The sequence below is a fragment of the Rhipicephalus microplus genome, chromosome 2 (assembly GCF_043290135.1).
Source record: "Rhipicephalus microplus isolate Deutch F79 chromosome 2, USDA_Rmic, whole genome shotgun sequence".
NCBI lineage: Eukaryota > Metazoa > Arthropoda > Arachnida > Ixodida > Ixodidae > Rhipicephalus > Rhipicephalus microplus.
In genome coordinates, this window is record NC_134701.1 from 86,163,059 (window position 1) to 86,180,971 (window position 17,913).

General features: G+C 43.0%; 1 protein-coding gene across 3 annotated transcripts in view; it reads right to left on the minus strand.

The window, feature by feature from the left end:
- Positions 1-17,913, minus strand: part of LOC142785149 (uncharacterized) — a 128,613-nt gene that overhangs the window by 16,731 nt on the left and 93,969 nt on the right. For all 3 annotated transcript variants that reach the window (XM_075883613.1, XM_075883605.1, XM_075883601.1), the window contains 2 exons: positions 7,575-7,601; positions 1,836-1,862 (listed from right to left, as the gene is read on the minus strand). In XM_075883613.1, the coding sequence (XP_075739728.1) occupies positions 1,836-1,862; positions 7,575-7,601 (54 nt within the window). The remainder of the gene's footprint in view (positions 1-1,835; positions 1,863-7,574; positions 7,602-17,913) is intronic.

A 17,913-nucleotide genomic window follows, 5' to 3' on the forward strand; every position in this document is an offset into this window, starting at 1 on the left:
GATGCCTTTTAACAAATGACCGACTTTGTCTTCGTCAGACATATTTGTGTTGACAATCCCGCAAAGCTTCAATATTTCTTCAATGTAGGTTGTGCACGTCTCGCCGGGCAACTGAGCCCTACGTGACAGCGTTTGCTCAGCTTTCTTTTTCATGGAACTCGTGTCCCCAAAGCAGGCCTTCAGTTCCTTAACAAATATATCCCAAGTGGGGAGGACATGTTCATGGTTCTCAAACCAAAGTAAGGCTGTCCCGGCAAGGAAGCATACTGCGTTCACGACCTTTGCCGTTGCGCCCCATTCGTAGTAGCCGCTCACTCTGTCGAAGTGTTTTAGCCAAGCGTCCACGTCTTCGTCAGTTTTACCTGAAAATATTCGTGGCTCAGGTGCCCAGTAGTCTGGTTGTCGAGGCCGACGGCCACCTTGTGCCGTGTTGGTGGCACTGGTGGATGCAGCAGCATAGTACGTCAGTGGGATTGCTATGTCGCCGTTCATGCTGATGTTGTCGTCCGGGGATAGGCCAGCTAAGCGTCTGCTTCTTCGAAGAACTTCTGCTGCGGGGTCCAAGATGGCAAGTCACCCAGCACCTCCACCAAAGCTGTTACGAATGTGATGGGTTTATTTACACTGAAAAATGACAGTGCTCTACCGTCACTGCTGAGTCAGCATCGCTCGAGAGCGTCCAATTTTTTCTTCTTCCTCGCTCTTTCAGTCCGCCTTACAATATATATATATATATATATATATATATATATATATATATATATATATATATATAGTCTCCTAAGATACGCGCCTTGTATTTAATTAAGGTGAGAAATTCGTGCACTGATATCCTAATAATGAAACTCTATTCTCCTCACTGATTTAGCAAGAAAACCACCACGCTGAACGAAGCAGCCTCAGTTGTTGACATGTATTCAACCTGGTTATTTTACAATGCTTCGTACCTCATCGTTTCTTCTGGATCGGGTTCTGTAGAACGTTCTTGCTTAACAATTCATCTCTAAACTAACTACGACTGTGCATAGTAGGTATTGCCAAATTCGACTGCCTTAGCACGCATTCAATCTTGCTAACTGATCATCTGTGCTGATGTAAATGTGGCACGCTAGGGTAGAAAGCTTTTTGTGATTAGGGTATGCGCTTTCTCTATAAAATCCTAAGGCCGCCTGTTTAACGGCGAAGCTTCTAAAGCCGTGGCTGTGTACATGTTTCTCTCTTGGTACGCGACCACCTAGTTCTGTGACTCACTCTGCTAGTGCAGACTGACAGATAGACGAACGGGCAGACGGATGGACAGGCAGACGGACAGACAGATTGTTACACAGACAGACAGACAGACAGACAGACAGACAGACAGACAGACAGACAGACAGACACACAGACAGACAGACAGAGACGGACGTACATACGGACGAATGAAAAGACAGAACAACTGACGAACGGACAGACAGACAGACGGACTGACAGGCGGCTGGCTGGACAGACAGACGGACGGACAAAGAATTCTTGCCTTACCAATAAAACCCTCCCAAGCTTCACCCCACTGATCAGCATGCACTGTGTGGATATGCTGTGATTTTTTTACAGGACCTAGAAAAAGTGCATTTCAATTTCATTTATTATGTACATTGTATTGATAAGACACTCATGCATGAACGGATTCTTTCGCACGTTTCATACGAAATACCATAAGTGTACAGTTTGAAACACTTCTTCGCTCACGAGTGTCTCGATCAGGACACCACTTTTCGGAACAAAAATGTTTATTTATAGCTCAGTTTTGAGCATTTACGCATACAAAACACAAGAAACAAAAATGTTTCTTTACTTACATTTTGAGCAATTTTTTATTTCCTTCCCTGGAAGCAACAAATATATTTTCAGCAAAAACAGCAGGAAATATTGGGGCCTCCATCATGAAAGCACTGTATTGTAGATTGACAACGGGTGTATAGTCTGTCTCAGCAATCTCCATTTTTTCCCAACTTTGTGGTAGGGTGATTCCACGAGAGATCGACACGGGTCCAAAAGTTGATATTTTAGATTTCATTGAGTATTTTATATTTCGAGCACCTCTCACCAGGTAGCCCAAAATTCAACTATGTTTTATGATTAACGGCATAACTTACGAGAAAAAGAAAATTTAAAACTTCACCAACACGGAGGCACCAATTTCGTCACCTGTCATTTTCGAAAACTGCAGATGCTATAAAAAGACAAATAATTTTATTTCAAAGAAGATATTTTTTAACTGAAATGCATGTGTAATGAAGATTGAAATCATACGGTTTCGGGTTTGTAGACCTTAAGAAAATAGCTTTAAAAATGTCTAATTTTGTGACAGTTTAAAGTAAGTTACGTATTCCTCATTTTTTTCTGAAAATAACGCAAGCAGCGGTTTCGAACTTGACAGCTTTTAAGGATATAGTGTGTTCATTAGGTACACAAATTGTTGCTGCCGTAAGGAAAATGTTTATTTTTCTATATTGCCTCAAAGTTCTCATATTGGCAAAAGTGTACTCCACTGAAATTTGATTAATAAAAAAACCATCAACAATTTTTCTTAAAATCTCGTAAATAGACAAGCGAAGGCTATCATACAGTAATATAGAAAAACATGTTGCATTATTGTGTTTTCGCGACAATATTCGTGGTTCAAATCAGAGCTTTTCGAGAATGCGCTGATAAGTTAAGAAATCTAGAAATCGGAACGTAAAAACGGCAATATGCTTCAGACGCGAGTAAACGTGACCGCATTTGGTGAAGAAAGGCTGTTTTAGCACTGTGACAAATACGTACTCATGAAGGCGCATATATGATCCTGATAGCACAGCTCTAATGGAGGAAATAGTCGACACTGTAATTCAGTTGCAAAACATCTCTCTATATTTTCACACAAACTCAAACATGAAAATGTTCCAACGCAAGTGTTGGGTCTCGCTAGAAAAAGCATATTCGCTTGAAGTACCCTCACTGGTATTTTGGTGGTGACTGCGTGAAACACGAGATGCGCTCAAAATAGCCGCATCTTTTGCAGATCACATTTAGCAGTACGTCACGCTAACAAAACACGACCACAATGAGTGCCCTCAGATGTGCTTAGCCAAACATGCCAAGAATGTATGCCTGGAACACGTGGCAACGATTTCCACTGGCTCTTCTTAAACTGACGGAATGTTTCTAGCTTGTCTGCATGCACACAGCAGCTTGACATTCTTGAGCTTCGCGCTGCGCCATAATTTGGAATGCTGACACAATCACAGCTGAGCTTGCCGCTCTGAGTTTGTAGAGCGTAGCCGTATGCTTTAGTAGGCCACCAACGCCGTCACAAGACTTCTTGCCATGTCCTGTGGCTCAAAAAAATCCACTTTGTTAATATATGATCTTTCTGACATAACTCGAACAACTGGTACTTTTTTTTATTGATATGATATATAAGGAGATGTAACTGGTACTTGTTTTTGAAGTGACTGCATGCACCATCAGAAACATAAGTAACATGCTTGTCAGGCTTAAGTTGTTCCTTCATATAGTTGTGAATTATTTGCAGAGCAAAACAGGCATGTGCAGCATCAAGGCATGTGTAATCACTGATGACGGCGAAACTTTGAATTGATTGCTTCCTTGTGACTACACACGTGAATATAGACACCTGTCTTTTGGGCCAGCTATACGACTGTACCTCATTCGGTAAAATGGCTGTCCAAAATTCGGCAAAATCAAAGTGAAAATGCAAGATTCTTTTTCTTGGTTCTCTTTCGCTTAGCGTATTGCTGATTCTTGAATGTATCTTATGTAATCATGGGTAATCCCCTTCACGAACCATAGACTTAGCTTTCGCAGAAAAGCACTTGCCTGGGCTATTCTTTTTTACGAGATCGCCATTTTCCCACACTGCATAGGCTGCCTCAATATCTTCAGGGATTCCTAAACATGTGGCTGTCAAAGCGTCCTCCTTAGCACAATAGCCACAATGGCCTAAAAACAATCACTTGTAGGGGAGCTGCAAAGACATAGTTCTTTCAAGAAGTACGCCGTGTAGGCACCATCGGTGACGTCTTGTAGGACAGAAACACACTCCGTGGAATTAGCACAGTATATACAAAGGATCTTTCTTGGTGTGGTGCAAAAAGAACCCACTTCGGCCTCAGTGAATAAAACTTTGAGAGCGCAATAGACGTGTTCGCATTAGCTTCTCTAAAGAAACGGTAAGCACCTCGCAACGAACAGGTCATAAACCTTTTCGAAACAAGCTCCTTTTTTCCGTCAATGATAACAGATTCTACATCTTTTTTGTTAGGACTCTGCCAAGAGCAGCTATACTCATCTTTGTAGTAGTAAGCCATAGCTGCCTGGACGTTCATTGGGTTCAGCCGTGTCCTTTCTACCACACTTGGTGCTAACCATGTGCTAACTAAGTGATTTGGTGCTAACTAAGTGCTTGAACAACTGGGCACACACGCTGCATTTTAGATCTGATGGTTGAAAGAGGCGGTTACACACGTTACGATGGCATTTCATGGTTACTGTGGAATTGCTGCTAAGTTTCCTTGGCTCTGCATGAACTTTGCTGTTTTGCGCATGCTGCTTTTCTAGTCGCATATGTGACAATGCTTCAGGCGTGTTTACGCACCGCTCTTGACTTCTGTCTTTTTCTTCTTCCGGCAAAACTCATCAGCTGCTTCAGCTGAGAAGCCATTAGACGAAGACAGCACATATCTGAGATGTCTGGAGCAGTTCGGGCATACGTGGTCGTTGTTATGTGTATGGCGGGCAGCTTTCGGCAAAAACTTCTGGAGGGCAAACAGGCCGATGTCTTCGACCTTGCGGAAGTTTCTTTTATAAGGTATTTTCTCTTTATGCAACATGAGGTAATTTGAACAAAAAACTCTATTCCGACTGAAGTGGTCACCCATCGCCACGCTCCTTGAGGCTCAAATTACTGGCAATGCAACTGTGCGTTAAACCAGCTGCACGAAAGTGATCTATCTGTCGTCTGTTCCTATGTCTCTCACCTATAATGAGAGAAGACGTAAAACAGCGTGCCCAAGTATCCGCATGCGATTGCGAAACTGAAGTATAGTACTTTAGAATGAATTTCACTATGTTTTTGTCAATAAATTTACGGGAGGCGTAATCTTTGTTCCCATTTTGAACCATATGATCTAAAGCATTGCCTCCGAGATGCGGACCACAGCAATTTATCTGTAGAGCAGACGACGGATGACAACTTGCCCTAAAGCGTATTTTTCAGTCTAATGTGGCAGTCCTCGTGCCCCGAATGATAAAAATTTGTTATGAATCTTTTATGAACTCATTCAACACTCAATACTCTCACCCAACGTGTTTCAAACACATGGCCGTCGCAGCAACTCCATCTGTGTGTCAGTAATGGAGAGGCACCACATTTTACAAGTCTCAGTGCTCTACGTATAGGAGTGAATTCGGATACTGTAAAATATCGTGCTCAAAATAGTTACTCCTATCTGCTAAAACAGCCTTTGTTCACCAAATGCGGTCACGTTTACTCGCTTTTGAAGCTCATTGCCGCTTTTCCGTTCCGATTTCTAGATTTCTCAACTTATCAGCGCATTGTCGAATTGCTCTTATTTGTACCACGAATATTGTCGCTAAAACGAAATAAGGCAACATGTTTTTCTACATGACTGTATGATGACCTTCGATTGTCTATTTACGAGATTTTCAGAAAAATCGAAGATCGGGTTTTTTATTATTCAATTTTCAGTGGAGTACACTTTTGCCAATATGAGAATTTGAGGCAATATATAAAAACTTACATTTGTCCTACGGCAGCAATAATTTACGTACTTAATGAACACACTATATTCTTAAAACTTGTCAAGTTTGAAAACGCTTCTTGCATTACTTTTGGAGAGAAAAATGGGGAATACGTAACTTATTTTAAACTGTCGCAAAATTAGACATTTTTAAAAGCTATTTTCTTAACGTCTAGAAATTTGAAACCATATGAATTTGTTCTTCATTAGACATGCATTTCTGGTAAAAAATATTTTCCTTGAAACAAAAATATTTGTCTTTTATAGCATCTGCAAATTTCGATAATGACAGGTGACGAAATTGGTGACTCCATGTTGGTGAAGTTTGATATTTGTTTCTCGTAAGTTATGCCGTTAATCATAAAACAAAGTTGACTTTCGGGCTACCTGGTGAGAGGTGCACAAAATATATAATACTCAATGAAATCTAAAATATCAACTTTTGGACCCGTGGCGATCTCTCGTGGAATCAACCGGTAGCTAGTTTTGAAGGGGGTAATGATTTGCTCCAGGAGCTGTCACAACACGTTCGACGTTTATGACCACCAGGAGAAGAAATGTGATCGGGCTACTGGAGAGACAAGACGCGCGTTTCGGTTCCCCCAAATTATGTAGTGGTGGTCAATACTTTAACACGCTAGCCCAACTTTTGCGTAAGTCAGCGATGATATTGTGTCACAACGCTTTCTTTATTACGCTGTCACCATTTACTACTACAGCTACCACAAGAGTGCGTTCAAATGTTATAACGGACGTCGGTCACCGGTATCAAAATGCACGACCGAGCGTCAACGTGGCCACATGTAAGCTAAAACACCAATACTTTTTGTGCAAGTTTTCCTTTACCTCTAGAGTAAATATTCAACGTTTATATTGTGTTATATGGATGCCTCTTGCGGAATTAATCAGGTTTTCCCCCCAAAAAAAGAGTTTGCCTTTGTCTGTCTCTCCATATTTATAACGTGATAGCGCGCGTTTATTTAATCAAGTATACCGTTTGGGCGTTTAGGGTGCATAGATGCCCAACAATGCCAGACCAGTTTTGTTAGGCAAGGAGGGTTCTGGAGGTTGTTTACAACAATTCAGTTTTGCTTCATATACGAAGACTGAAATATAAATAATACGGTTGGCATGTAAACAGTTGAAAGGATGATAAATTGACGTAAATCAAGCCCATAGCCAAAACATTTCGCCCTAGCCCCCCCCCCCCCCTCACCTCCTCCTACTTTTTTCAATGAGGATTAGGGGGGTGTTTTACAGAGTACCAATCATAAAAACTTGCGGTTTTTCAACGTACTCAACAAGTCCACCCTTTCCCCGAAAAGAATCTAGGCTACGGTCCAGACCTAAACGTAAAAATGTGCCTTCCGCTGTGTAATGGTCTATTGAAAGGCGAACCTTGCCCTCCGATTCTAGCTCCTAGGGCTGAGTAACCGTGGCTGCACCAATGCAGACTAGGTCTGGCAAAAAGGCAGAATAATCGCTGTTAAATTATGCATTTTAGAACTTTATACCAAAACATGCAGTAATGAGTGGCAGGTGAAAGGGGGAGCAGTTTTTCTCTATTAATATTTCATGTTTTATAGAATAAGACAGCCACCACTTGAAGATGCTTTTTTTATAGACAATTTGTTTCCTCAAGCTCCGAACCTATATATTATTGAGAGATGGCTTTGCTATAACTCCATTTGAGCAGCAGTTCCTACTAGTTTGCAATTTTATTAAGAATATCAACATGCAGTTAGTTTGTGCAATAGAGTTAAGCATACTTACAAGTGCTTTATTGCAGGAGCAGCAATACTGCAAAATACGCATTACGTTTAGCTTCTACCATCGTCTATAAGATCATTTGGTTGTCAAACTTTAGTATTACGCAAGAAAAGCACAAAAAGACACGTGAAAAGTTGGTGCAATGAGATCAATAATAAAATAAGAATATAGCTCAGTGGATATGATCGTTAGACAAATTTTGACTTTCTGTAAAGAATGCAGAAAACGAAAAGGCGACACTTTTTGCACCTAAACCGTGAGGCCTAATGAACATACAGGTATTACGATCCACATTATCCTCTCGTAAGTAGACATAAATTTTCGACAACGCAACATGCCATTAGTTCATTAAATGCTGTGTGTCCCTCCAAATCAAGCACAGTTAACTCCAAAAAGTCAGTACATTGCACGCTACACTGATTCCGAGTACCAGAGGCGTGAATATACAGGAAACGAGAATGAAAAACTAATAGGCCCACTCTATGAGACTGAAGTTATAATACGTAGGAGATAAATGTTTCTAACCAAAGGTGCCTTGAGCACCTCTATGCCCCTAGCAAATATTATGTCTCACTGCCTACATAGTGCTGACTTGCTTGTCGCCAACAGTCATCTTGGCTTTTGCTACCATCACCCGATCCTTTGTTTTTATATATGTCTTGCCCTAATTTACCTAAATCAAAGGTACCGGCTCTTCCTTAGCCTCAGCTAATCCCTTTTCGGCCATTGAACTGCACTTTCCTTCGGACCATAGAACGCATAAATTCACATTGCATTGCCCCCGTCCTGAAGGCCACCTTCCCTTCCGTTCATATTGGCCATGAAATTCGCTTAATCTCGACAGTCTGCAACTAAGGCACCACCATTATGAATAAACGTAGGAGTTGCCTGACTCCAACCACCCTAGTCTTTACAGGTAAATAGTATCGAACCCCTATTGCTCTCTTATGTTTATTTTAATCCATACCACGTACACCATAAATAACACCGATGAAACTGACATACCTACTCCGCTCATTGCTGAAATTTTTGTTTTCTTTGCTACTTAAGCAGACATACTGGAGAAATTGTACTTTCTATGTACCTCCTTCCTGAGTAAGGCCGCATAAGTATTCATTTAGCCACCTACCAATTTGAAACTCATTATGGAGATTTTGCGATGAAACTGGGGGACCCTCAAGCTTCGCCTTTAGAAGTTGAACGCAGAGCCTATATTCTGTTTTTAATGCGCCCTTCAAACACTTAGTGACTGAAGTCTTGTCGAACTTGCTATGCACCAACTACGCAGCCTCATGGGTGCCGTAACGTGTGTTCTTTCTGTAACGTGTGAGTGGCTCTCAATAATAAAGTCATTATGACAATCCAATGTTCTGACGCCCGATGGTAGTACACGCTCGTGCCGTCCATAATTACACATATATTTCGTGTTTTATTCTGAAGCGTCTATACAGGACACGTGTGTTTGTAAAGCATGCGTGTTACTTTCTCCTCATTTCTAAGCAGAGGTTGGTATTTTCTCTGTTTTGATAAGCAGAGGCGTGACTGTGTGACAGAACACCTGCTTTGTATTTGAACGAGATGGGTTCGATCACTACTCTTACCCTAAATGTTCATTAGTTAATTTATTTGCATCTTTCTCGATTTTTAGTCACGCAGAGATTATTATTTGTCTTTTGTAACCAACGAAACCAACGCTTGAGGTGTGGCAGCTTGACATGACACACAGGTGTGGCAGCTTGACATGACACACGCACACACACACACAACGCTTGAGCTTCTGCAAAGCAAGGTCTTCAAAGCTATCACCTTAATACCGGTGTGTTAAGACATTGTTCTTATTAATTTCACTTCTCGTACCCAAAATCGTTATACTATGGATGCTTTTTTATATGTGGCCTGGAATCCTTGGCACATAGGAACTCTGGGGGATCGGCCAAAAGCATTTAGTATCGTATGAAGGGTAAGAGCACTATTATTTGCACCCTAAAATTGATGCACAAGAAGGCAGATATTATCAAAAAGGAAAAAGATCCAGAGAGAAGTTCAAAACCAAAAAACAAGAAAGTATTCACTATCATAATGCCGATAGCCTAAGTTTCGAAGCTGACCAGACAGCTTAGTTTGCCAAACCTGAATGTTTTGGGATGTATGCCTTATAATTATTGACATTTTAGAAATCAATTCCCGACACCTTCTTTTTTTCAGTATTTGTCAACGTAAGCAATATGTGGAAATCCGTTTAGTTGCTTGAATGAAATTACTCACCACTTCGAATACATCTCTGCGGCAATGTCTCAAAACGGTGGTACCAAAATTTAAAACACTTTCTGTGGTTAATGCTAAACCTAGCTTCCCAAACAAAATAGGTAGTAGGCTTTTATGAAATCGAATACAGTTCAAAAGTTTCTGATTCTTCGCAGAATGGACAAGTAGGTAAAGCATCAAACCAGCTCTGTATAAATAAATATTTAATGGGGAGACGCAGCACGTGAATCTGCAAATAATAAGTTCAAGATTTTTTGACTGACTCCACGGAGCTTTCCATGGAAGTTTGAGGAGCTAATAATCTGCCAATTCTGTGATATTTTGCAACCAATCTGTAAAAAAAGCAAATTTTCTATTCTCCTTGTTAATTATTTCAACTCTGGAAGTACTGGTTAAGTATGGATGCAGTGAGTGAAGCTTGTACTTCTTTTTTTTTACGATCAATAATCAAATTCATCCTACATTGTTGCCGACCATACGGTATTTGTCTAACTTGAAAGCATTTTTATGGCTCCCAATGCTAATAATTGCTATGTCCCAGCTTAGTGAGATAGACAGGATGCTCGCAAAAAGAGTGTTCTTAAAATTTTTCTATCCCAGTTTTGCTGCTGAAAATCCTCAAGTGTTAGCTGTTCCTTCATTGCTTTTTTTTCTGATACTTTCTTTTCACGAGGAGTCTCCTTGCGGTTTTTTTAAGCTGCTCCCTTTCACCAGCACGAAAAACTTCGCACTCTAACAATATATATCCTCTCTATTTGAAAAAATGTCATTGCAAGACGACAAACTTTCTGCAGAGTAACTTCATGTTGATGCGAAATATCCTGCGCCTGGTCTTCTTTATGTCGTGGATTTTTGTCACTGAGCAATCATTTTCACTTTGACAGTTTGCTTAGACCGTTCAACAAATAGTATCAAAAATATAGTTCTTATTTTACTCTTTCACTTTGTCTGATGGCGTCTTCTATTTTACGCGTCTCTATGCTTCCGTGTTGTTCCATGTCTCTTCACAATTGCCTTCTTTTCTGCTGGTCCCAAAAGGTTTCAAGCCTTATTTTTTTATCAAACTTTAAAATACAACTATGCCATAAATAGGCATTCAAAGATTTCTGCATCAACACTCTCAGTGCTAAGAAAGAAAAAAAATCTACAGTTTGCCAAAGCTGTCAATTTCATCCCTGCATGCACTAAAAACGAGAGAAACGAGAAATAAGGATGGCAGGGAGGTTAACCAGATGCTAGTATCCGGTATGCTACCCTCTGGGGTTGGGGAATAGGGGGTTGAAAGAGAAAGGAAGAGTAAAAAATAAATAAGAGAAAAACACCGACACACACGCACGCACAAAATCAGTCCACTCAGAGGCGTTCCGACAGGCCAGTAGTTCGTAAGAAGCCCAGTAGCCCTTGCACGGCTTTCTTTTGTGACGATGAGTCATGACGATGGCGCAGTATACTTTCTTCTGACAGCGGCTGGTCATCTAACCTGTTTAGTTTATTAGAAAGGTGTTGTCTTTCCAGGTTGTATTTCGGGCAGTCACAGAGAATATGTCGAATTGTTTCTTCATCTCCGCAGTGTGCACAGTCGGCAGTGTCGGCCATACCTATGCGGAACGCGTAAGCACGGGTAAACGCGACTCCCAACCATAGTCTGCACAGAGCAGTAGCGTCGCCTCGTCGAATTTTTGTTGGAAGCTGCATGCTTAACGTTGGATCAAGGGATCGTAATCTTGCATGCGTAAAGAGAGGCTCATTTCAAAGACCCAGGGAGCGTTGGCGAGCAAGCATGCGGAGCCTCCGAGCAGCGTCCGTCCTTGAGAGAGGTATTGACTGGTCGTTGTCTTCTGTATGGGCTGAACGGGCAGCTTGATCAGCTCGTTCGTTACCGATAATTTCACAGTGGCTTGGCAACCACTGAAATATAACGTGGTTCCCTTTCTCTGTTATATGGTGTAGCATTTCTGCTGTGTCAAACACCAACTGCTCGTGTAGACCACGGCGTAGATTTGACAGAAGTGACTGCAATGCCGGCTTGCAGTCGCAGAAAATCGTCCACCGTTGCGTGCTCTGGTCGTTAATGAAACGCAGCGCAGCGCGAAGCGCTGCAAGCTTAGCTGCCGTTGTTGTGTTGCATGAGCTGTCCTGAATTTGATGGTTGTGGCGTGCGTTGGAATAACGACCGCTGCTGTTGAGCTGTTTGGCAGGATGGAGCCGTCGGTGTAGACGTGGGTGCAGTCTTGGTACTTCTCGTACAGCAGAAGTAAGGCGAGCTGCTTGAGGGCTGGTATAGAGAAATCTCGTTTTTTCTGGATGCTTGGTATTGTCAGGTTGATGACTGGATGTTTGAGGCACCATGGAGGAATTGAAGGTCTCGCCGCGGGCGTAAAACCAGTTGGTAGGGAGTCACTATGTGTAGTTATTGTTCGACAAAATGACGTATGAGGTCTATCCACTGGCAAAGAGGCTAGGTGGTGATGGGGAGTATGCATGCAAGTGGTTTATTATTGCTATGGGGCAAAGAGAGCGCAAGTGGGACAGGGGCTGAGCATCCTGAGCGTCTACGACAGATAAAAACATGAAGAGCGTGAAAAGACGATGTCTGACACAATGAGCACCATAAGAAAGCAACTTAAGCGTGCTTTTGTTGAGCGTGAAGAGTTCTTAGTTAGAACCAATACTCGTACGACTCAACTACCTATATTACAGCAGTGCGTGTCCTCACAATACAACCATGGCTTTGCTGGTACTACGTTAAACAGAAATGGTGTTTCAGACGTACTGTTTTTTAGCTGTACACTAAGCAATAAGCCACCCTATATTGGTACTTTAGTTATTGCGTCTGGGAAGCACACTATACGCTAAGACGAAATTAAATCACACACTAGAGTGCTTGTTTGGGCGACTTGGTCCGGCATTTTGTTATCTTGAAACTGCGTGAAATACTACTTTAAGAAAAACAGAGAGAGCACCACTACTTACTAGAGTGCTTGTTTGGGCGAGTTGGTCAGCATACATTATCCCGAAACAACGTGAAGTATCAGTTTAAGAAAAACACAAAGAGCAGCGCTGAATAAAACAAGCTGCATTTGTCAGAATCGTGAGTATATACTTACGCAGTACATACTAAAAATAAATACAGAACCGTACATATGGCAAAAAAATTGGCAGATGTCACGTATAGTGGGAATCGATGATATGCGAAGCACGATTCGGGAAGGTAGATATGTCACTTTAGAATCAGCACAGCATTACGATGCGGATGTAAACTATGCCGTACATGACTTCCATGTCATGATTAACATGTTTGGACGTGTCATATACTTTCGACGTCTATTCACGTCATGTAACGCGAAAATTGGTATCTGGGAAGCCAGTAAAACAACCGAGAGCGCACTTTGAGCGTAGCCTGTAGTTGTGTTTTACGTGACACGCATGCCATGGTTATCATGTTTGGACGTGTACTTTACTTTCGTCGTCCGTTCACGTCACGTAATAGCTAATTTATTGTATGTAAAGCTAGCAAAACGGCTGTGAGCTTTTCATTAGCGTGGCATGTAGTCATACTGTTATATGACACACATATCATGATTATCATGTTTGTATATGTTATAGACATTCGTCGCCAATTCACGCGCGTAATGCCAAATTTGGTATATGTGAAGCTAGCGAAACAGCTGCGAGCGCATCATTAACGCGGTATTTTGTCATATTCTTACATCACACGCATGCCCCGCCGTGGTGGTCTGCTGGCTAAGCTACTCGGCTACTGACCTGCAGGTAGCGGGATCAAATCCCGGCTGTGGCGGCTGTAATTTTGATAGGGGCTAAAATGCTGCAGGCCCGTGTGCTCAGATTTGGGTGGACGTTAAAGGTGGTCACAATTTCCGGAGCCCTCGGCTACAGCGTCTCTCATAATTATATCGTGGTTCTAGGATGTTAAACGCAACTTTTAAATCAATCAATCATTTACATTATACGCAGTTAATAATTATCAAGTTTGCACTAGTTATTCGCCTTTCGTTATTCGTTCACGTCCCGCGATGCCAAATTTAATATACTTGATGCTGTCGAAACGACTGCGAGCGCACCACAGACGTCCGACTCTGCTCAGGCAGCGCTGCGAAAAACGCCGACATCAGCGCCCTCATCGACGCGCCGGCCACCAATGGGTAGTGCAAAGTGAGCCGCACGCAAGCGAACGTGCTTAGGCCCTCCTCTTTCGTTGGCCTTGAGGCGCCATCTCCTGAAAATCAAGGACCTGGCAAGCTTCTTACTACAATCGAACCTATCCCCAGAAAAGTAGGAAGATCATTAAAACAATCTTTGTGTAAAATGCGAAAGATGTTTCTGTTAATTCGGCGTAATGCAACTGACACTTAAAGTAGAAGCGAACATTGCATGACATCTAGTTACAGGCAAGCACTCCGACGTTCGTTCCGTAACACCTAATTGCGTTAAACATGGGTATAAACATGATTCAGAAGCGATGAAGTGCATACACGAGCAATCTATCTTACGATCAGTGGAATGAAGTTCACTATCCGTCACAAAGAGCCCTGGCAATTTTCGCCATTGCAGTTGCATTCTCTATCAATTTCTCGTTTCCTGTGCGTTGTACTGTTTTATTACGCGTTATACAATGCTCTCTTGACGGTTGTCATCCGTTGGTTTATACCACAAACGGGGATGCACGCATGTCCACTTTCTCGGTGTACAACGAAATGCAAAACCAAGGCCTCCGAGATAGCTCCGGCAATTGCGAAGACCGACGGCAAGAAAGAAAAGTTATTGTGGTCACGATCATCTTGAGATTTACCTGTATTACGTACATGTTCGCATTTCATAGATAAAGCCGGAATTTAGAGCCTTGAAAGCTCTCAAGCGTAATGATGGGGAGCTTCAAGTTATCGGCAGTCGCCGCGTGTGCGATATTTATCGTGCGCGTCCCCTGTCTACTGCTGCACGGTGCACACCGTGGTCAGAGGCCCTGTTGAGTTTCACAATTCAAATTACCAGAATTATCTTGCTAATAAAGCTACCCAAAACAATAACAGGAGACTTATATTATCGCACATTCTCACGCGAACGGCTGTGGACAACACGAGTGATTAGCTTGCCCGACACAACAGCCCATGTCCAGTGCTCTCGCTGTTCTAGTTCACGAAAGCTGCAGAAAACAGTAATAAGACGAAGTCCTTAACTCCCGTAGCAATTCACAACGCAACTGTAGGGTCGACTGGGGTCTTTTTTCGTAGAGCGCGAAGCAGTTGCGTCTGCTCTTGTTTTCGCTGTCGTTCTGGCGAGTGAACAAGCGAGCACTTCACGGCGGTTCGGTGACGCACCTGACTAGCGGCAAAAAACTCGTAGCTCTTTTTCTACAAGTTCGGTGCTCAAACACACTCAATATTTAGCTCAATCGCTGTTTTTTACGCTGTAGTAGCAGCTGGCTGCGCAGAAAACTGTGCAAGAGAGTGAAGCTTTGCAATACTTAAAACTGCGTCGGTGGGTGGCGCTGCGTGTCCGCAAAACTCCAGAGTCGGACGTCTACGAGTGTGGCGTGTAGTCATATGTGTGGGTGAGTGGGAATTTATTATAAGGCAGAGAGGTCAGCCTGAGCTAGTTCGCTGCAGCCTGTTACTCTACACAGGGGATAAAAAAAAGAGCAAGATTAGAGGCAGAAGGGTGATAATGGGGACTAAAAGAGGTGGTGCGTATTTATAGTAGCCACTTAGCATAGCACTTTACAATCTAGTATCTGGTCCAATGCTTTTGATGAAGTCTGAAACAGTCTTTGTAGCAGTTTTCGACATTGTTTGGTCGTTCATTTCTGACAAGATGTGGCTTTCCCTCAGTGCTTTTCGTCCGATGCTTGCTAACGTTGAAGTTAGCCTTTTTCTTTTTTCTGCGTATAATGGGCAGTCACCAAATATATGAGCTTAAGTTTCGCGCCCTTGGCAGCGCTCGCAATTCGAGCTGCCCACACGGCCGATTAGGTGGGGGCAGTGACGAGTGAAGGCGACGCCCAGGCAAATCAGGTGCAGTATATTAGCATGTCTTCGGCTGATTCAAGCCGAAAGATGAAATATCATGTCGTGGTCTGTTTCCCGTAGACGCTTGTTCCTATGATATCGTAGCGACCAATAAGTGGCAGCGCATTCGCGCGAAAGCAATCTCTACATTGTGTTGACGTCACTTCGCGAATACGGTAACTTCGACTTACATTGGGGCGTTGTATTCTGCCGCTTTTGCTTCCCTATCGGCTAGCTCGTTGCCAACCAGGCCGCAGTGTTCGTGAATCCATTAGAGTGTAATCAATTGACCACTACTGTGTGTGAGGTTGAATGCCTGGGTGATTTCTAACGCTAACGCATAAAATTGGCCTCTTCTTGAGCAAGAATATATACACAGCTCATATATTTGGAAGGCTGCAAGCGCTGATTTTGCATCTGACAGAATCGTTCATTTACGCGGTGCCTGGCCATTCACAAAGTTTATGGCTTCCTGTATAGCAACAAGTTCGGCAGCTGTCGAAGATGATTTGCGATCTAATTTGTACTGTCGGGAAATACCAAGTTGAGAGATCACGAAGGCTGCAGCTCAGGTGGACGAAGCCAGCTCAGCCACGAATTCATTGGTGAAGATGTGCACAAAGTCGCAGTATGGGTCATTCAAATGTGCCTAGGTGAGTTGCTTGAGGGCAACACAAGAAACATGCAACTTATACGAAATCACACGCGTGTGAAGGCACACCATTGGTTCAGTCGATGTTCATGGAGGCACTCCAAGGATTCCGGCAGGTGCAAAGCCTAAAAGGATGATATTTCTATGCGTATCGAGGCATCGTGAATAGGTACAGCCTGGTTGGTCGGCCTTTAGCGGAGACAATGGGGGCTGTGCGTGTCAGGTCAGTGGACAAAGGTGCACTCGAAGAGGCTCACAGAACATGTAAACTAGTATAGTGTAGGTGCAGGAGTCCTCTATAATGCCAGACGTTGACGTGCCCCGTGGCTGGCCCAGGCTTGTTCTCAGTGCTCGTGCCTGAATTCTCTCCTAAGTATGAAGGCACGTTACATCCATGTCAGATAGTACAGGTGCGCTGTACCATAGATACCCACAGAGTGTGCCTCGTACAAATGCAGAAGACTTTTCTCTGAAGGACCTCATCTCAGTCCTTACGCAAATGCTTAAATGTTACTGAGGTGCCCTGTTGTAGCCTTGCTCGTAATTATCGTCACGTTGCTTTAAATGTCCATATGCATATGTCGTCCGCATACGCACTGATTCTGACAAGGTCGGGGAGCTCAGCTTCAAGGACAATGAGTGCTATGTTAAAAAGCATGGTGCTCAGGAAGGTGCCTTGCGGAACTCACGGCTTGAGTTGTGTCTGGCGGAGTCGCCATCAGATGTCGACATAGAAATAGTATGACCTCTGAGATAGCTCACTATCTATGCGTTGAGTCGGCCACCAACGCCGATGTCTTCAAGTGCATCGATAATAGCTTCATGAAGAACGCTACGGTACGAGCCCTTCATATCCAAGAAAATGAGCCTTACCAATCTCCGACGTTGTCTTTCATTTCAACAGAAAAAACTAGGTCTGCAACACCGTCTATAGATGATCAAACCCTGCGGAAGCTATTTATAAAATCTAGTAGGCCAACATTATTCCCTAACAGCCATTCTAATTTCGTCAGCACCATGCGTTCTATCACCTTGCCGATGCAACTGGCTAGGCAATGGGTCTATAGGAAGACAACTCGTGTGAACACTTGCCTGGCTTCAGTAAGGCCACTATGCGGCTGCACTTCCAACTGTCTGAGACTGTCCCCGTCTCCCACGTAGGGTTGTTGAATGGCAAGAGAGCTTGCCTTGCTTCCTGGCTGAGGTGATATATAGAGTAGAATAGGTAATTTCATCAGGCCCTGGTGTGGATTAGCGTCGGCACGCGGAAATTGCAGCGTTGAGTTCGTGCATTGTGAATGGTAAGTCGAGGCAATCGTTGCAAGATGGTGGTGAGGCTAAAGACGAAGGTGACATCGGTGAAGAGGACATACCTACCAGTAAGTGGCAGAAATCTTCTACA